This window comes from Topomyia yanbarensis, chromosome 3 (assembly GCF_030247195.1).
Source record: "Topomyia yanbarensis strain Yona2022 chromosome 3, ASM3024719v1, whole genome shotgun sequence".
Lineage (NCBI taxonomy): Eukaryota > Metazoa > Arthropoda > Insecta > Diptera > Culicidae > Topomyia > Topomyia yanbarensis.
Window position 1 is genome coordinate 326588599 of NC_080672.1, and position 21144 is coordinate 326609742.

The following is a 21144-nucleotide window of genomic DNA, read 5'->3' on the forward strand; positions in this document are numbered from 1 at the left end:
ATATGTATTGGAAAATTAGTGCAAAGTGTTGTAATGACGTCGTAATAAACGAAAGAGAAAGTAAACAAAGAGAGGCTCTCAATGTTACTTACGTCCATTTGTAAAAGTACTCGAGATAGTTTGCAGAAATTGGTTGTTGAGACAGCTCGATTGCACACTGATAAATAACAATAACAACAATTACAAAATAGAATTAATTCATTTCGTAAGTAATCTATGCGTATACTTTTTCGATCGACATGCTTCTTTCTATAAAACTAAGCAAATTAGCAAAAAAAAACTTATGAGCAGATTTTCACTTGTTCAAACAATATTTTGGTTGTAGAACAGAACATACGAGTCTGTTTGCTTCAGCAATCGGCACAAAAAGATCGTGGTAATATTGCGCACAAATAATTTTTGTCCTTTTTCTCCTATTTATTGACGTAATTCAGATATGAAATAGAGGAAGTGGCAAATGATGCGAAAAATCGTGAATTTTTCAGCAGTTCCGCCAGGTTTTGTACTTACTAATGACTTCTTCAGTGTCTTCGTCGTCGCCAAAGCGTGGAATAGAAGATGTGCATTCCGGCTCAGGTGGTTGCTTAGCTGCGGGACGACCATGCTTTGAGGCTTCATAGCAGTTTTTTTGGATTAAATTTTTCTTCTCTTTTTCGATCAATTTTCGTTCTTTTTCCATCTGTTTCTGCCATTTTGCTGCCTCTCCTTTTTCTTTTTTTCAGCTGCAATTTTTTTTCTAACTTCGGCGGTTGTTTTTTTATTGAGTTGTAACAGCTTGCTCAGCTCGTAAACGCTCCAGCATCACTGAATCAGTGAGAAGGGCAGCTTTACGTCGCTTTCGGCCTCTATTCAATGATTTGCGCAGTGGAGCCTTAGGAAATGGCTGAAAATTTTCAATTGAAATTAATTGCTTGACCTATAGTGCCCCCAAACGGCTGACCTATCGTGCTCCACACGTATATTACATGTTCATGCCCGTATTTTTTTCTGAACAAAAAATATCGAAAAACCAACACAATACTCGCGTTCAACATTAGTTTTTATGTAAGAATAATTGCACTTGACATTTTTTTTACATCGTTTAAATGTACTGTACTAAGGACAAAAGACAATGGGTTTTCGCAGAACGACACTCGAAAAATTAAACGACGCCGTAACTACTACAGCCAATCCACGGTAACAACCGAAATAACAGTCGTTAACAATGTTCTCTACCGTGTATCCAATTCACACAACATGAGCGAACTCTGCAATAACATAGCAAAGATAATTCCCTATACCTATTTTACCTCCATACCTATTTGACCCCGTTCTACTCTACTCAAAATAATATCAGTCTATTTATACGCTTCCACTAAATATCTTTGCATCTTTTTTTACTCGTCATGTATTTTTCCTTTCATTACTATAACTTAAGTTAGGATCGTATTAACACTAACACACCCAATTGCTTATTCTCGCATACATACCCATAATCTCTCATTCAAAACGTACAAACGCTCGTGGCCTTCGCGATAACACAAACCTGGTCACAAATGCGAACATGCAATTGCAATCCATACATTTTTACGCCCGCCAACTCGCCAATATTAAAACACCGTGGTAAGTTCCAGCTCTTACAAATTTGCAAACGCGGTCTCAAACATTAACCTACCGGTCGCGCGATCATCAATCAGCCACATCCGGAAGTCTGGACCCTCGGTCCTAGCAACCTGGACTCATGCGCATATCCACCAGACAACACGTTCCATGGTGACATGATCGGGAAGTCTAGTGATATGGAAGAATTCACTCTCCCCTAGCATCTGAACCGCACACTGAAAATTTAGCATCGGATTCACGGTACGCAAAATCATTCAGGAACACTCGCGAATATGCGAATGGACACACGGTTATAAAATAGAATTTATACACGCGAAGTTACATACACGCGACATACAGACGCCTACTCGACTTACATACGCCCATGCGATCGCACCCCTTAACTTGCAAACGCCCGAGCTATTCGCAATGATACAAAAAAGACCAACATGCAATTACGATCATGCACGCACAACTACGCCCAAAATTTCGCAAACACGAAAGCGTCCCTATAATTTAGTGAACGCTATAACACTTATAATCTGATTAGCGCGGTCTCAAGCGCGCACAAATAAACGCTCTACATCTGATCCCTACACTCAATATAAGAATCAAATTTACGGCCTGTTTGCCATTGGCCCTAAGCAGTGTTTAGTGGTTGACATTTCCCGTACCGTCTGCAATTGTTGTCAACAGTTGTTACGGCATTTAATTAGCAAGGGACTGGAAGGTGAAGCATATTTTTCAATATTAAGAGCCATAGTACTCAAGGGAGAGAAAGGAGTTGACGGGAGAAAGTTTAGAAAAGCGTGGAAGGATTATATGCAAGCTTAGAGCTCACCGGCGACTTAACCTTTTGTCTGCTACCGTAGGAGTCAGGGTCTTTTGGCATTAGAAATGCGAATCACCTGAGTCTACGGCATGTCCGGACAAGCGTAAAATAACTTGTTATTTGGAAATTTGGCAAAATTTTGTAAATTTGGCAAAATTTTGTCAACTTTCTGAATTTTACAAAATTTTGTAAAATTTTGGGAATTTTACATTTTTTTTTTCTAAATTTCAGAAAATGCAAAATTTCGTAAATTTTTACTAGATCTTGGGAATTTTAAAAATTTTGTGAATTTTACAAAATTTCGTAAAATCTATAAAATTTGGTAAATTTTCCAAAATTTCGTTCATTTTAAAGAAATTGTTAATTTTACAAAATTCTGTGAATGTTACAAAAATTTACAGAATTTAATAAATTTTACAAAATTTCGTGAATTCTATGTAAATTTTGTAAATTTAGCGAAATTTTGGAAATTTGGCAATTTTGTAAATTTTTGAAAATTTTGGGAATTTTACAAATTTTTCTAAATTTTAGAAAATGCAAAATTTTGCTAATTTTTCAAAATTTTGTAAATTTTACTAGATTTTGGAAATTTTAAAAATTTTGTAAAATCTACAAAATTTTGTAAATTTTCCCAAATTTCGTTAATTTTACAAAGAAGAAGAGAAATTTACAAAATTTAGTAAAATCTACAAAATTTGGTGAATTTTCCAAAATTTCGTTCATTTTAAGGAAATCGTTAATTTTACAAAATTTTGTAAATATTACAAAATTTTCCAAAAATTAACGGAATTTAGTAAATTTTACAAAATTTCGTAAATTCTATGTAAATTTTATAAATTTTAAAGAAATCGTTTATTTTTCAAAATTCTGCTAATATTAAAAAATTTTGCCAATGTTTCAAAAATTAACAATTTTTTTTAAGTTTTGCAATATTTCGAAACTGCACAGAAATTTGCAAATTTTTCAAACTATCGTAAATTTTATAAAATATCGTAAATTTTGCAAAATTTCGAAAATTTTTGCTTCCCTCTTTTTATAAAACTTTATAAATTTTACAGATTTGCAAATTTTTCAAACTATAATAAATTGTTCAAATTTTCGTAAATTGTACAAATTACAAAGTTCGCAAAATTTCATAATTTTTACAACATTTCGTAAAATCCACAAAATCGTTAATCGTTAATTTTACAAAATTCTGTAAATGTTACAATTTTTTTCAAAAATAACAATTAATTTATTTATTATTAATTATTAATTGATTATTATTTATTAATTCATTAAATTACAAAATTTCGTAAATTTTACAATATTTTGAAAGATTAGCAAAATTTTGTAATTTTGGCAAAATTTCGTAAATTCTGTCTAAATTTTACAAAATTTCGTGAATTTTTCAAAATTTTAGGAATTTTACAAAATTTTGTAAATTCTATAGCATGCAAAATTTCGCAAATTTTTCAAAATTTTGTTATTTTGTACTAGATTTTGGAAATTTTGCAAAATTTCCCAAATTTTGCAAAATTTCCCAAATTTTACAAAATTTTCCGAATTTACAAATTTTGCAAAATTTGGTAAATTTTTCAAAATTTCGTAAATTTTAAAGAAATTGTTAATTTTTCAAAATTCTGTAAATTTTGTAAAATCTACAAAATTTGGTAAATTTTCCAAAATTTCGTTAATTAAAAAAAGTTAAAGAAATCGTTAATTTTACAAAATTCAAATTTTGTAAATTTAGCAAAATTTTGTAAATTTGGCAAAATTTTGGAAATTTGGCAAAATTTTGTCAATTTTCTGAATTTTATAAAATTTTGTAAATTTTACAAAATTTTGTAAATTTTTCAAAATTTTGGGAATTTTACAATTTTTTATAAATTTTAGAAAATGTAATTTTTTTCAAATTTCGTAAATTTTACTAGACTTTGGAAATTTTAAATTTTTTTTCTGTAAAATCTACAATATTTGGTAAATTTTCCAAAATTTCGTTAATTAAAAAAAGTTATAGAAATCGTTAATTTTACAAAATTCTGTGAATATGTATTACAATATTTTTCAAAAATTAACAGAATTTAATAAATTTTGTAACTTGTTACGGAACCGACAGCATGAAATAACAAGTTTGCTGGCTATTAGGGGGCTATTTTAAATGCAACATTTGGGCGATTTGCCGCCGTAATTTTTTTGCCGCTCTACCCGCCCCTAAATCGCCCAGGGAACGCACCATTTAATCGCCCTTAATTGCCTGATATGAAAATTAAAAATAATTATTTTCGGATTCATTATCTACTCACATAAATTTTTCTGTACACTAGGTAATCATCACCAAATTATAGGAAGAATCGATGGTGAAATTCGTATTGCACACCAATACTTACCACAATCTGATTTTCATTTAGACTTTAGGTCAGAGATCTTGTTCCACTATACTTTCACACGATTCCACAATTCCTCATATTCGTTGGCTAAATTAAGTGCACTAGACAAACGAAATACAAGCGAGAGCACGCCAATTGTTTAAAAAAACAATTTTAAACTTAAACCAAACACGAACCGCCATGTTTGAAAAATGCAAAAGAGCTAAGTTCATTTCAGCCGCCAGAAAATTTCTCTAAGTGTTGAAATTGCCTTTAAATCGCATTCGCAAATTGCATTTGTTCCTAGGGGCAATTAGCACAGGCGAGTTGAGTTAAATGTCAAACTGTTTAAATCGCCTGACCATGTTCGTCCGCATTTTTTTGACCGGGAACTGTTGACAAATTGACTCAATAGGTCGTTAACAAAAATGGTTAACAAAAAAATGGTAAAAATAGAATCTGCAATTGTTGTAAGTGATTCTGACGGGGAGTTCTTCCGAGACCTACAGCTCCAGTAGGACAATTCTCGACAAAAAAATTATTGGGTGAATTGGCTAATTAACTATGGAATTTGCGTTTTAACTTCGTGGCATCAGAATCCGACAGTAACAGGACTAAGCTAGCGCCGGGTTGACGCTGGTTCTCATCTGCTTAAAATGAATTCCTTTGTTCCGTTTTTTGGAGCAATTTTCTCCTTAGCTATATTTCTTATAGCTTTTATTATAGAGGTTTCTTCCTTAGGGTCATTTGTTTCTTTTATCGGGTTAGGAAGATCTCTTAGAAAAATATCTAGCCCCTATTTGCGGGGTTACGACTTGAATCCAGGTGAGCTGCGTACAAGGACAGACATTTGAAGTGACAACGGTTTCTACCGGGAGTCAGATAATGAGAACAATTATTGCCATATTTAGAACAGGGCTTCAAAACCTTACCATACTCCGAAATTATGCATCGACAGGTCAAGGAGTATTTCTGCAACCACTAGGTGAAGTGACTGTGAGAATAGGGTCCGTGATATGAGAACTACACGATCAAACGTGAGGAAAATTCTTCTGGAATTCCCCAAAGCGACTTTTCAAAAGTTCAGCGATCGGTAATGACTAGTAATAGGGGCATGTTAGCTATTAAGAGTTTATCCATTGTTGCATTTAGTTTTTCTTCATTAGGCAGAGCTTTTAATGTTGTTAGACAGCCTATTTTATTCAAATTGAAACGTCTTTTCATAATTGTTGTTGTTATTGTTATTTATCAGTGTGCAATCGGGCTGTCTCAACAACCTATTTCTGCAACCTATGTGCATTAACTGTACACCTACCGTCTATCCGTTGCACTTGACAGTGTGTGCAGTGCTTTATGGTCACACCTATGACCGCGCACCCGGCTTCCCATGAGCGTTTTGGCGGCTCAGAGGTGTCCTTCCATGTTGCTCAGGGATACATTGGTCCTATACACATCCATGCATACATACGGGCTTACATTCATACATACATACAAACTATTTGGCGCAAGTTTAGAGCGTATAACGTCGTGTCATCCTATGGAAAATCATCCTACCATCGCCTTGAGGTCAACGTCATATTGGCAAATTTCGCATTGAATCCGCTTCTGTCTCTTCCTAATCTCCTTTTTGTCTCCTAGGTCCGAAGCGGATCAATCGACTATTAATTGAAACGGTAAACATACTAGCAGTATTATTAGTCCTTACACGCGAATACTTTTCCTACAATTGTGCTGTTTCTTCTCTATCTTATAACATAACTCGATTATCCCTGTTCTAGTCAATATACATATTCATTACATTATGGACCAGGCAAACCCTTAATTTTTCTATTATTATTATCCTGAGTAGCTATACCAGTGAAGGTATTTTAGGATTTCGTTAAAAAGAATCTCTGCCAATTAAGGCGTAAGCAATATTTATCCACATAAAGTTTGCTCGAAACGAATGTCCGCCTGGTTCGACTCGAACAGACCACACCGACCCGAAAGGGTTGCTTATCATTTCTAAGAGCCGGTGTGCTTGATCGAGTTTAATAATCATAAGAACAAATCCTGAATAGTTAACTATCTCTTAGGTGCCTCCTTTCCTGAACTTGCCTCATTCTCAAGATCAAAAGAGTCGACAACTAGTAGGATCTACATGTCCCCCACCCAAGCGAATTGATCAACTTGCAAGTAGGAGCACATATCTACCAACCAGCCAAGAAGACTTCCGAATCAATGAGAATGGACCATGTCAGTCGGAGGCCACAGGCCCAGCGCCATCTCGTACAGTGTCATTGTCATTTCTCAGCCCACATTCTGGCAGACGTTCATCCGCCCATCTAGACTCTGTCAAGATGAGAACCTAGAAAGCCCAACTGTTCGTATGTGCTAGTCCGTTTAGATTCTGGTTTGCTGAAACGAAACAAGAAAAGCAAAATAATTGTGATTAGTGTCGTAGTTATAATAAATAAGTAAACGATTTCTCCTCTGTTGTCCTTTCCGTTGTTCGTAGTCCTCCCTCCTGTTCCTGATCTGTTTGAGCCACTGGCTTTCCGTTTCCTTGGCCGTCACGCTCGATCCGCATCAATCCGCACATATCATGGCAGGAGAAACAAATGAAAAGACAAAACAAAATGAAAATAAATGGACGTCTGCTATCTGTGCCCAAATTGATGTTGCTTCTCAGTTTTGCACGACCCAGGGGGGACTTGGCCTTGATCCCAATGCTCTGTCACCGATGTTACGTGATATTCGTTATGGAATATTCTTTGTTTGGGGGCCATTCATAAACAATGTTGTACTTTTTTTTTATCCCTGATCCGCTGATACGTCTAAAATTCATTTTTAGTTTTTATCTCGTTACGTGACGCTCTTCCCCTATTGTCAATATCCATCATCATTTATGAATGGTACCCTGGTGATATATTTAGAGCAGACAATCCAATGAAAAATGGATTGACAGGATTTTAGTGCGCTCTTGGCGCCTTGTGTCACATCTTCATGTTTGTTATACATATTAAGAATACCAAAGCATGCGATGTGATGACCGGAAGATTAGAGAAGCAACTCCTCCCCTTCCCACAAATTGAAACGTCTTTTCATAATGTTATTATTTTAGCCTAAACCAACTAAATGCACTGCATTAATGATGTCCACATAACAAATAGGAACAGTTATACAATAAATAAAACTAAATGAATGATAATTACAAAACTAAATGAATTCCCATATTCGCCGTTTTCCAAGCACCGGGCTCAAATTCTGTTCCGAACGTAAACAGGTATGGTAATCTTCTGATTCTCTATGTAAACCTGAAGAAATATTAAATATTATAAGATGTCGTATATCTACAACAAAAACAATTTACCACAATAAGTATCTGCTGTTGGGTGGGAGGCCCCGACTGGAAGTCCACATTCACTACCACCTCCTGCCCGGGACGGATCTGTCCCTCCATGGGCGAAAATCGAAACAACGGTCGGAAGTTGGAATTAAGTTCAAAAAACTGCGTCGAGTAAAAGTTGCTCTTGATCACAAACTGTTTCGTCCGCTCGGTGGGACGAAACTCAAGGAAGGTTGGCCGTACACTCCATGATTCGCCGCTTTCTCGCTTGGCTGACTGAAGTGCGGGTGCAAAACCGGGAGAGATATCCTCGGGTAAACGTGGTGAGCCGACGTCCGACGAGATGAACATGGTTTTAAACAGGTCACTGCTGTCCTCCGATAGTGTCAGATCGATCATCGTTTCGTCCAAAGCGCGATCCACCGTGAGGACTAGTTCATACTCGCGGAGAGTCAGGAACAGTTCATGTATGGTTTCGAAAAGGTTTTCGGTGAAGGATTCCAGTTCGTTGAATTCTTTTTCTTTAGGGAAAACTTCACACACGGATTCCAACGGAGCGATCTTGTCCTGTTGCAGATCGTTTCTTTTGATGAGCGTTATTATTTTGCGGATACGGTGCCGCGTTGGTTCATCGCCCCAAAGAATATGTAGATTAGTGATGGAAAGAACGTCAACTTGTTTTTGAAGGATTTTGGCAACTTCTTGGCGACGCGGTTTGAAAATGACGTGGATGTGAGCGTAGCTATTCGGCGGGATGATGACCCGCTGGGGTTGAACATAAACGGCGGATGCAAGAAAAGTTTGATCTAGTCCTTTTTTGTCGATTCCAATCCGGGCAAACGCCGGCAGGCTGCCCTTGTTGTACAAAGAGAAAGATTTTTCCAAGGGACATCCAAGATTACGTGCTTGACCAAGTTCCAAATATGGTCCACTCGGTCCCTTTTGGATGCCTTCAACTCTTAACGATGCCTCCCCGCCGTATCCAAAAAGAGATACAATTCGCTGGCTATAGCAGTCGTGTGGAGGCTGAAAACTCAGAAGTCCAACGGCTGCCCCTATGACGGTTGGGCAGAAATCTACCGTTATAGTGCGACATTCCTGACTTTGCAGTGTCAAAATTCCACTTTGCTCCATTCCGCACAGTTGGAAACCGGGGCCTGTTATGCTGGCTTTGATTACCAATTTCTTTGGCGAAATGTTCTTAATCTGCATCGATTTCTTCTCATTCCGTCTGAGTCTAGAGCTACCCCAGGAAATTTCAGTGTGAGTAGCCTTCAGCGGTAAAATACCATCCTTGTGACTGAATTCACTACCCGCAACCGAGCATTGCGATGCAGACCGTGCGGAACTAAACAGAAAATTGCCGGATACTTGTGCCCTTGAAGGATCCGTCAACGCAGCACGATCCTCTGTTTCAGACTCCTGGTTGGATGCCACAGATTTGGGCGAAGTAAACGCAGACGTCCCACCGTACATTTGAGTTTCCCGAGATCTAGGTTCTGGTGAAAGGAACGATTTTTGTCCTGGACCAACCACACCACGCTGCGATGGAACTGTACCTTTTGGTGTATCCGGATACTCCACCAGATGGCTTGCGACGGCTTTCAACTCCGCCAGGTTGCAAGGCGAACGGGATCGTTTCTGACCGCTGGCTATCAAAGCAGCTTCCTGGAGCTTATCCTCGTTTTCCTGCAGCTCCTGTCGTGTGGCCGAACTAGATCTTCTCTTTCGATTAGGTTTAACCGGAGCATCGTTCGTGATGATTTGTCGCTGGCATTTGGGAGGATCTCGCACAATTGGAACCGGTGGTAGCTCTAATTGGTGTTCCGACAATTTAGTGGCAGTCGAAACCCGATACGTATCCAAGAAGGGCTTTCGGCCCGTTGAGTATTGGGATTTTGCATCATATTCACTCCGGTCCGATTTCGCCGCTGATGAAGGAGCAGGCGTTTGCAAAACGGGGACAGGCTTCATCGGAACAAAAGCGGATGATTCCAGTAGGGACTCAGTGAAACTTGCCGTATCGGAAAGAGCCCCGGAGGTTCGGGGGACACGCTTTTTGACTTCATCTAGATCGCGAACAAAGGACGGGCTTTTCGTTACGCAATTTAGGTCAGTCTTGAGGGAAGTAGTTTTGTGCAGCTGCTTCGTTTGTCGATGATCGGATGCGGGAGTATTGATTCCTGCAGCTGCCACTTCCGACTGGGTAGCAGCGAGATTTGATTTTGCCTTGCGTAGATTTGTTAGCTTGTCAATAAATGCGGTTGGCGAATCTTCCAGCGGTATTGAGTCTGTAATGATTTTGTTATATTATTCAGTAGAATGGAAGCGTGTAGGTGTAGTGCTGTGAGAATACTTACTTAGTGCTTTCATTATACTGGATACACTAAGCGAATTTTCCTTATCTGACCCTGGTGACACTTTCTTATGGTCTATCTTGCTTTTAAGAGGGCTTTTTGACACAGTTTCAGCGGCTAACCCTAAACAAAATAACAATATTGCATGTGGTTACAGTAATAAAAAAAAAGCATTTTGAAAAAACAATCACCTAGATTGCTCACGTCCACGAGAGGATAGGGAGTTCTCCGTGGCGGGCTTCCATCCGGAATCATACCTTTCAAACTTGAGGACATTTTATTGAAATACTCTCCGACGGAACAGTAGCTGCTGTCATCGATATGAGTAGCCTGCATCGACCCCACATCCTCTTGCTCCAAATATCCTGAGAAGCACGAAAAGTCCACATGATTTTTCAAATTCTTCAGCTTTTTTACTTTTTCTTCCAAAGGACTCTTCGGCTGCTGTTCATAAACCTGCGGAATGATGGCATTTTCCTGTTCCCATGCCATTTCATCCTTCAACAGTCTTGAGGTTTGCTCTTCCGCTGGACGAAAATCAATTTCGTCCAGTTGAGAAAGCTCCTTTTGCATCCAACTGTCCGCAAGACCTGCGGAAGAAATATCCCAAAAATTCTGCTTTGCCGAGTTAGCTTCCTGCTCTTTGGATGGGATTGATGAAAGCGATCCTCTAACTGACGACATTCTACTCATATCAGCAGTTCGTGGAAGATTTAAATCCGGCTTCTCTTTATACTTGCTACCTAGTTCCCGAATTTCGTCGGCAAAACTCTGATGCAAAAGTTCCTGAATGTCCGGAGCAAGCTGATCAACTTCCAACTTTCGACGAACCTGATCCGGTGCGCACTGGTCCATCGTAGAGCGAGCGGCAATTTCTTTCGGTTCGAACGTCATCCGCTGTGGTGTGGCCTGCAGGTGAATGGTATTCTCCACTTCCAATTCAGTAATGTTGATCGATTTGTAACGACGGGGCGGCAACAGAGAATCGCCATCGTAGCTATCATCCTTTGTTGGTGGCGTAAGCAGATTTCGACTGCTGGCGATCGATTTGCCGTTCAAAACGTCGGACGCACGAGAATTCATTATTTCGAAATCATGTCTTTTACCCGATTAATTGTAACACATATAATTTGAAAACAAACCTCTAATCAGCAACAAACCTTATTTTTTTTAAAGTTTGATAAATACGAATCAGGAAAAAGGCAATATTTAAATAACAGGCAAAAGTTATTCGGTTTTCTTTTAAAATACGATGGCGACCGTTTGTAATAGGACAGCAATGGAGATGGAATATTTTTGAACTTTTGCGCTATCTGTCAACACAGGCGGGAAAGAATGGCTGAATGTTGTTGGCTCGAATCAAAACTTGTCGAAAGTAAACAAAGTTCATTTAATATCGTCAACCTGGCGCCCAGGTGGTGAAATCGTTAGAATTCTACGGGGTGCTGGAGCGTTGCCAGAAAAATTTTATATCCAGATTAAATTTTACTAAACTTCCCAGTTAAGCTCAACCGGAATGCTGCCTGGTTCCGGCTCCGGTGACACAACCGATTCAAGTTAGAATGTTTAAGGGGTACCATTTCAATGCGGCTTAGCCGCATAACCGAGGCCTAGGAACCGAAGCGCCATCGGAAGCAAGCGAACCTGTGATCCACTCGTTTGCCCGGCTTATTCAAACATAGGGGCTATCCCTAGTTTAAGTCCGACTGAGCGGTAGCGAAGTCGGACAGCACACGCAAAAGCGATGTGGCGTAGCCACATTGGGTGGTGGACACAAAATAAAATTGGCAACGCTAGCAAAATGTAAACACAAATGAACACTCCGGATGAACCTATCGTCAATTGACATTTCGACGAGTTTTGATTCGAGCCAATAATATGGGCCCCAAATGAACACTCCGGATGAACCTATCGTCAATTGACATTTCGACGAGTTTTGATTCGAGCCAATAATATGGGCCCCGTGCTTAGAACGCTATTTTAATCTCGATTGAACTTCTCTAATCCCGTCTAATCTTTTTTGGTAGGGGTCGGACTCAGACCAAGTTTGGAGTAATTTCCCTCTAGATTTCTTATAATTTAGCAGAAATAGGCATTTATCGTAATATTTTAAATAGACCTTAACATATGTGATAACCATAACACTTAAAATTTATATAATATATAATATGGAGGATTCCAGATAAAGTTTTCATTTATGCGAGAAGTATATGCCAGAAAGTGAATAAAAATCAGAGCAGAATAAACAGAAATAGAAAATATGCAAACTGTATATTTTTGTTTCTTAGTGTAGGCAATTGATTTTCAGTGTGGTCAATATATTTTGACTATAACACAATTTGCGTGTAAGATGTTCTGGTACCTCATCGAAACCCGCCTTAAAAACACAAAAGCACGATAAACGAGAACCAAAACAAGAAAAGAAAATCAGCTGTCATCGGTTCAGTTCTGTCAGTTTTGTGTCAGTTTCGCATAGTGTGGCAAGAATTTGGTGAACGCGTTTTTTATTCGCGTATATTAATCGCTGTTCGTGGTTTGATTCCTTTTATCTCACGAATATCGTATAAAATTTGTACGTGTGGCAATTTTAGGCAGGGTACACATTCGGGAGATACCCTTTTTCTAGCTTCGGTCGTCGTTTCAGTGGTTTCGCGTACTCGCGGTTACGGTGTGCATTCGTCGTGCGGTGGTTTTCGGTCTCTGGCCTACTACGTACCCGTTGTCTGGTTCCACGGTTTGTATCCTTCAAGCTGAGTTCCTCCGGCAGCAATCGTCGTCATTACCATCCGAAGTGGTCCGCGTTCGCTACTCCAAGTAAACCGCTCAATAAACGATGGGTAAGGCGAAGAAGGGTAAAAAAGATGCCACGGTTGCCGGTACCGGCGAGGACGGGTAAGAAAATTTGTTTACTTGAAGCTGAATGAGCTTTGTTCTTATTTCTGTCGATTAAATTTGGCTTTTCTTTGCAGCTCCGACGTTGAGGTGAAGCAAACTGAGCTGACCGAAACGGAAGTGGAAAATCGGAAGAATGATAAGAAGAAGAAAGACAAGAAATCAAAGAAAGTTGACAGTGATCCCGAGGAAGTCGAAGAAAATGTAGAGGATGTCACTGAGGAGATAAAAAAGCTATCCGTTGATGGTAAGCAGCAGAAGGGGGACAAGAAAAAAACCAAGAAGGCTGAGAAAAAGGAAGAGTCTCCGGAAGATACTGCCAATGGTGATGAAGATGATGATGGTGGAAAGAAGGCAAAAGGTAAAAAGAAAAACAAAGCAGGCGCTTCTGGAGGTCCAGTCGGGTTTTCGCTGTTGATGGCTGATGATGATGAGGATGTTGGTGGGGACGTTAAGGATGATGACGAAGAAGATGAGGCCCCCAAAAAAGGAAAGGCCAAAGGCGGCAAGAAGCAACAAGTAGACAAAATTCATTACAAAAGTATTTACTAATTTTAATGCTGTAATATTTGTTTTGTTTTTTAGGTCAAGGATGAGGACGAAGAGGTACCACAGAAAAGTGGTAAGAAGAGCAAAAAGGATAAGAAAAAGAAGGGAGGAAATAGTGATGATGAGGACATTGAAAAAATGCTTGCCGAATTAGAAATGGAGTATTCGGGAGCTAAGCCACCCGCAAGTGAGGAAGCGCCAGCTGCTGTTGAACAGACCGAGCCAACTGAAAAGAAGAAGAACAAGAAAGACAAGAAAAAGAAGGAAGAAACTCCAGAAGCTGAACCGGAAGAAATTGCGGAAGGTGAAATTCGCATTAAAACGGCAGCCGAAAAGCGCAAGGAAAAGAAAGAACGTCAAAAGAAGGAAGCGCAAGCTGCCAAGCAGCAGGAAGCCGATGGCCCCAGCCAAGTGACCGCAGAGAAAGAGTCAACGCCTATAGCTGGCCCGGAAGAATCTGCACCGGCAGTTGGCGAAGGTAAAAAGAAGAAAAAGAAGGGCAAGAAAGATGAATCGGAAAAGGCACCCGAAGGTTCTGTGATTGAGGTTAAATCCGTTGAACAAGCACCGGAAGGTGAAAAAGTAACGGAAACCGTTGGAAAAGATGCTGAAAAGAAGAAAAAAGGCCCTAATAAGGCTGCGCTTGCTTTGATGCAGGAGCGCTTAAAGGCAATTCGTGAAGAAGAGGAACGTTTAAAACGAGAAGAAGAGGAAAAAATTAGATTAGCCGAAGAAGCCGAAAAGTATCACCAGGAGCAATTACGGTTAGAACAGGAGAAAAAAGATCGAAAAAAACTAAAGGAGAAAGAACGCAAGGAGCGCTTGAAGGCTGAAGGAAAGCTATTGACTGCCAAACAAAAACAGGATCGAATGCGAGCTCAAGCGATGTTGGACGCTCTAAAAGCACAGGGAGTTGAAATTCCGGAGGCTGGAGTCGAGAAAAAGGTCCGGTTGGGTACCAGAATCCGTCCGAAGAAAAAGGATGATGCTGCAAAGGAAGGAGAATCAAAGGAGCAAAGTCCAACGGTTGAGGAGCAACAGAAAATCGAAGCTGAAAAAGCCGAAGAAAAGGTGAAAATCGACGAAGTCAAAGATTCGTGGGATGCTTCTGACAGTGAGGAAGAATTGGAAGAACCGGAAACAGAAGCTCCGGTTCCGAAGAAGAAACCAGGAGCTGCCTCAAAATCTAAGCATGAGGAATCTGACGAAGAAGAGGACGAAGATGATTCCGAGGATGAGGACTCCGAAGAAGCAACAGAAAGCGACAGCGACTCCGAGGAAGATACTCGCCCGGAGGCTGAAAAAATGCGGCAACGTGCTTTAGAACGAATTGCAAAAAGAACGCAGGATGCAGAGAAGAAACGTGATATCGAAAATTTACGGGCGGCAGTTGTTTGCGTACTTGGCCATGTCGATACAGGAAAGACAAAAATCCTGGACAAACTTCGTCGGACTAATGTGCAGGACGCTGAAGCCGGTGGAATCACACAGCAGATTGGAGCTACAAACGTTCCAATAGAAAATATTAAAGAGCAAACCAAATTTGTCAAAGGGTACCCCGAAACAATCTTCAAATTACCCGGTCTGCTAATTATCGACACTCCCGGGCACGAATCGTTCAGCAATCTGCGTAGTCGCGGTTCTTCACTTTGCGACATCGCTATTCTTGTGGTTGACATTATGCATGGTCTCGAACCGCAAACTATTGAATCAATCAACCTCCTCAAGTCCAAGCGAACCCCGTTCGTGGTAGCTCTCAACAAAATCGATCGCTTGTACGATTGGAGCACCATGAACCGCAAGGATGTTCGCGATATTATTAAAGGGCAAGCTTCCAACACGCAGCTTGAGTTTACCCAGCGCACAAAGGAGGTCATAGTCCAGTTCGCCGAGCAGGGTCTGAACGCCGCTCTGTACTATGAGAACCCGGACCCAAAAACCTACATTTCTCTGATTCCGACCAGTGCCATTACCGGCGAAGGCATGGGAAATTTGCTCTTTCTGATTGTTCAGTATTGCCAGAAACAGCTCGCCAAACGGCTTATGTTTAGCGAAGACCTACAGGCAACGGTGCTAGAGGTAAAAGCCATCCCTGGTTTGGGAACCACGATCGATGCTATTTTGATCAATGGAAAACTGCGTGAAGGCGATACCATGATTTTAGCCGGTACGGAAGGACCGATTGTGACTCAGATTAAAGCGCTGCTCATGCCACAGCCGATGAAGGAACTGCGCGTTAAGAATGCATACGTCGAGCACAGGGAAGTTATGGCTGCTCAGGGTGTGAAGATTGCTGCCAAGGAACTGGAGAAGGCAATCGCCGGATTGAATCTGCAGATTGCCCAGAAGCCTGATGAGGTGGAGATATTCAAGTAAGTTCAAACGGGTTTTGCTGGTGAGAAGGGCGGTGTGTGGTTAACGTTTTTTTGTTTGTAGAGATATTGTGGCACGTGATTTGAAAACCGTTCTTAGCAGCATTAAACTAAGCGACCGTGGTGTTTATGTGCAGGCGTCTACGCTTGGTTCGTTGGAGGCGTTGCTGGAGTTCTTAAGGACTTCTAAAATTCCGGTGAGTGCTATTATTTTATACAATGACACCAAGAGCAGAAGGGACCCCGATAGCGTTGATTTTTTAATCTTTCCGATTAGACTTCTCTTGCGCCTGTGTACCATGGCTATCTATACCATTAATTTTTTTATATCGATTATAGAGGTTTTGACCTTGGGGTCCTTCGCCTCTTTGGCTTAGAAAAATTTCTCAAGAAAAATCTTTAACCCTATGTGCGGGGTTGGGATTTAATTATCTCTAACCAAAAAAAGAAATTGACGGAAGTTCTGCTAAATTTAATGAATTTTCATGAAAATCTTGGAATTCCTACAAAATTTTGCCTTATAGTACAGTTATCTTTTTGTTTCCAAGGGAAGCTTATGCTTCTCAAAATTAGGTAATTCATTAACAAAAAGGTAATTTTTTAGGTTCAATCTAGTAACTCGGCAGTGCGTACACTTAACAAATCGCGGATGTATACCATTGCCCCGAAAACCATTTCTCAGAATATACTAGAGCCCAGAATGTAACCTTCCTCTGAATTTCACCCCCACAGAGTACCACATTATCCAGTAAAAAATTACAAAACATTTTTTATTGCGTTTCGACTTCGTTTCATCAGACCCCAACACTAACTTTGTCGGAATAGATTAGCGCCGGCTTGTCGCTAAATCCCATAAACTAAAACACACTTTGTGTTTCAATCGAACGGCTGGTCTTACGTTTGACGCACCCATGACTAATAAGTTAGGATTTGTGCCCTTCATGTACAAAGTCTGGTTTTACCAGAAAAATTCGCCCTGATCAGAAATTTTGGTGTTTACCCAATTTTTCTCCTTAGGGTGAAATATAGCGTAGCGTATTGTTTTTACGAAATTCGAAGTTTTTTGCTACTGATAGCTTTACATCAGTGAGATCATGAGCAACCATTTGGAGATGTTTAGTTGAGTTTTCAAGAATTATGGAGCAATCGATCATGTGCTCTTCAAGCAAAACCGCTTTTTTCAGGAATAATTTCCGAGATCCAGATAAATCAGTTAAATTCATCGTTGATGTTGAAGGATTTTGATTTCGTCATTACAGGAGAGAAATTATCGCTATGCTCAATTATTTCAACAAGCAATGCATAAATCGAGGGGTTTGCATTTCGACTTCTTTGTCCTCTCCTTAGGGAGAAATATTGCATATTGCACGCATTGGATTGTTTTCCAAAAACGAGTTTCAAATTCAATGTGTCTCACCAGCAAATAGATAATCAGTATTTGTTAAAAAAAAAAACCTTTTTTAATCCACCTAGTGGTGCAATTTACTCAAACTATGATTCATTAGCTGGTTTTGTTCAATGGGATTGTGGAAATGTCTATTACATTCTTATTTCACTTAGCAGGTATCCCACGGCTACCACGAAAGTAGACGCAGACTCACTTTAGACAAAACAGTATAGGGGAGACCGGGGCTAGTTTGCGGTGTTTTCAGTTTCCATTTTTTACCGCTTTGATGTAGATAGATCTTGCAAAATAGAACATGCGGCTGTAGTCAACATCCCTGAATTTTATCAAAGTGTTGCATTGTCTTTGTTGTTATAGACAAAAATGTGTGACGCGGAAATCCCGCCAATTTACCCCGGCCGTCAAGTCGAGAAGCCTCAACAAGTGGATATAATATATTTTGATTTCGCGAAAGCATTCGACAAGGTTCCCTTTAACATGGCTTATGTTATGAAAGTGCAGAGGCTAGGATTTCCTCCATGGGTAACCAGATATCTACATTCTTACCTGTCCGAACGATCTGCTTTCGTTGGAATTGCCTCCCGCTCAACCAGAGCAATATAGCATAGCAGAGCAACTAATTTGCGATAGATTTGTTGCACTTGATGAAGAAATAAATCTCAAATCATAACCTTCTACTTTTTTTTATTCAGTTCGTTTATTCAATAGGCACAAATGCGTTAGCTTGGCAGTGTCAAATACTTTTTTTTTACATTTTGAATACCTTAAAACTAAAATGTTACAATGCACAAATTTTTTTTTAAGGGGAAAATTGAACAATAATTATTTTTGACAGCTATCTTAAGACTAGGAATGTAGATTAATATAAATGAAGGGGAACAAATTATTATGAGAAATTTCACAGCTATCTTAAAACTAGGGATATACAAGATTAGGGATATACAAGATGGGAAACGAAAAAAAAAATGAAAAGGTTTAAGGCTATCTTAAAACTAGGAATATAATACAAATTGGTTTTTGTAACAGCAGCAGGAGTTGCATCAGGAACAGGGGGAGTAGGCGAGCACGATGACGGGGAAAAAAAAAATCAAAACTTGCAACATTCAGGCAAAGAGAAGAACAGTGACATGAGTTAGAGCCTCAGGCTGGTAGATGGTAGATGCCTAGGATCGGGTTGGCGGCGGAGAATTCTTCAAGAGTGATCAGACCATCGACCTGTTCTCGCTTTGACTTCATTTTTGCAGGCGTGGTAAAGGTGACGGCAGTCACATAGTGTCTCTCTGGTGCTCCAAAAGGAAGGACAGGAAACTCTAAGAACGAGAAATAAAGGATATGGGCTAGATTAGGGTATTTGTCGATTTAATAAAAAGGTAGATGAGAGACATATAGGGAAAATCGCGACTTGCCAGGATATCTCGAACTGGAACGGGTGGTCTACCTCGGGCCCGAAGGGAATCCTTTAACTGAGACCTGGCGTCCAAATACCCGGCGCATACCCAGACAACGTGCTCGATGTCGTGATAGCCCTCGTCACAAGCGCACAGACTACTCTCCGCAAACACAATACGCCGCAAATGCGCATCTAAGGTATAGTGGTTGGACATAAGCCGGGACATTACACGTATGAAATCTCTACCCACATTCATCCCCCTGAACCAAGGCTTCGTTGATACCTTTGGGATAATCGAATGTAACCATCGTCCAAGTTCCCCATTGCTCCACGAGGTTTGCCAACTGTTGAGTGTACTCTGACGACATATACTAAAAAATTCGTCGAAGCAGATTGGTCTTTCGTATATGTCACTATCTAATCGCCTTTGCTAAAGAGTCGGCCTTTTCATTGCCCGGGATAGAGCAATGAGAGGGGACCCAAACAAAGGTAATCTGGTAAGATTTTCAGATAACTTGCACAGAGACTTCCGTATCTTCCCCAGAAAATACGGGAATTGCTTTTTAGGCTTCACCGCACGATGAGCCTCGATAGAGCTGAGGCTGTCCGAAATGATGAAGTAGTGGGCAATGTGTCGATGATCCCAAGGGTATACTGAATAGCAGCTAATTCGGCGACGTAAACTGAAGTAGGATCATTGAGCTTGAATGAAGCGGTGACATTATCATTGAAGATACCGAAGCCAGTGGACCCATCGAGATTTGATCCGTTAGTGTAGAACATTTTGTCACAGTTGACTTCTCGGAATTTATCATAAAATATATTGGGGATCACTTGCGTATATGATCCGGGATTCTACGAATCTCATCCTTCATGGATGTGTCGAAGAATACAGTAGAATCAGAAGTATCTAGGAAACGAACACGGTTGGGAGCATATGAAGAAGGATGATGTGCCATGTAGTCGAAGTACAAGGACATTAATCGGGTTTGAGAATTAAGATCAACGAGCCTCTCGAAATTTTCAATCACCAACGGGTTTAGAATGTCGCATCGGATAAGCAATCGATATGAGAGTTCCCAAAATCGATTTTTTAGCGGAAGAACGCCCGCCAGCACTTCGAGACTCATCGTATGGGTCGAGCGCATGCAACCCAAGGCAATGCGCAAGCAACGATACTGGATTCTCTCCAGCTTGATGAAGTATATGTTCGCAGCGGAGCGGAAACAGAAACATCCGTACTCCATCACCGACAATATCGTTGTTTGGTATAATCGTTGTTTCGTTCGCGGTATCGGGAGGAGACGCGACGCGGTACGTTTTCTGTACCGGGACAGAGTCCGGACAGATCTTCTTGGCGAAAGCGAATATCCGGCGGTTTGAATATTCCAAGTTCTCGTTGGTACTGTTTCGATTACGCATACGTCGAGCCGTACCCCAAAGAGTGCTCATCGCTGTTTCTCTCGTTAACCCGTCGACGAACCGGCGCCAATAACTGCGTTTTTGGCTTTCATTAGACTCTTCATTCGCCTTTCTAACGACGCGTACTGTTGATAGCTAACGGGTAACCCGTCTTCCCGGAAGCCCTTATATGCAGTAGACTTCTCCGCGTACAGCTCTGAGCACTCTTTGTCCCACCACAGTGTGGGAGACCGTCCATGGGCATTCGCGCCCGGTACTGGTTTAGTCTGAGCTTGATTCGCACTGTCGAGAATCAAGCCAGCCAAAAACCTGTACTCTTCCTCCGGAGGAAGCTCTTGAGTGGATTCGATATTAACGGATATCGCAGTCGCGTAACTCTTCCAATCAATGTTCCGTGTGAGGTTATACGAGGCATTGGTTGTTTCTGATGGTCTTGAACCGCTAGCAATTGAAATCACGATAGGCAAATGATCGCTACCGTGGGGACCAGGGATCACCATCCACCTGCAATCTAACTGTAGCGATGTCGAGCATAGCGATAAATCCAACGCGCTTGCGCGTGCTGGTGGTGTAGCAATCCGCGTCATTTCTCCGGTGTTTAAGATGTTGAAATTGTCGCAAAGATCTTGGATTAATGTTGATCTATTATCATAATGAAGACAGCCCCA

The 21144-nt window shown here is 40.4% G+C and overlaps 2 protein-coding genes across 3 annotated transcripts in view; one reads left to right on the forward strand and one right to left on the reverse strand.

The window, feature by feature from the left end:
• Nucleotides 1-7869: 7869 nt before the first annotated feature.
• Nucleotides 7870-11722, reverse strand: LOC131691938 (uncharacterized). Of its 2 annotated transcripts, XM_058978707.1 has the most exons (5): nt 11607-11722; nt 10638-11545; nt 10450-10569; nt 8114-10380; nt 7870-8057 (listed from the first exon to the last, which is right to left on the reverse strand). In XM_058978707.1, the coding sequence occupies exons 2-5, from the start codon at nt 11527-11529 to the stop codon at nt 8001-8003; spliced, it is 3336 nt and encodes a 1111-aa protein (XP_058834690.1). In that variant the 5' UTR covers nt 11530-11545; nt 11607-11722; the 3' UTR covers nt 7870-8000. The 2 variants fall into 2 exon arrangements, with proteins under 2 accessions (XP_058834690.1, XP_058834689.1); XM_058978706.1 differs by having other exon boundaries at nt 10638-11722.
• A 1182-nt stretch (nt 11723-12904) lies between these two features.
• LOC131689640 (eukaryotic translation initiation factor 5B) overlaps nt 12905-21144 on the forward strand; it is a 409123-nt gene continuing 400883 nt past the window's right edge. The window contains exons 1-4 of the mRNA XM_058974874.1: nt 12905-13338; nt 13416-13857; nt 13924-16259; nt 16324-16456. Of these exons, the coding sequence (XP_058830857.1) occupies nt 13280-13338; nt 13416-13857; nt 13924-16259; nt 16324-16456 (2970 nt within the window). The 5' untranslated portion in view covers nt 12905-13279. The remainder of the gene's footprint in view (nt 13339-13415; nt 13858-13923; nt 16260-16323; nt 16457-21144) is intronic.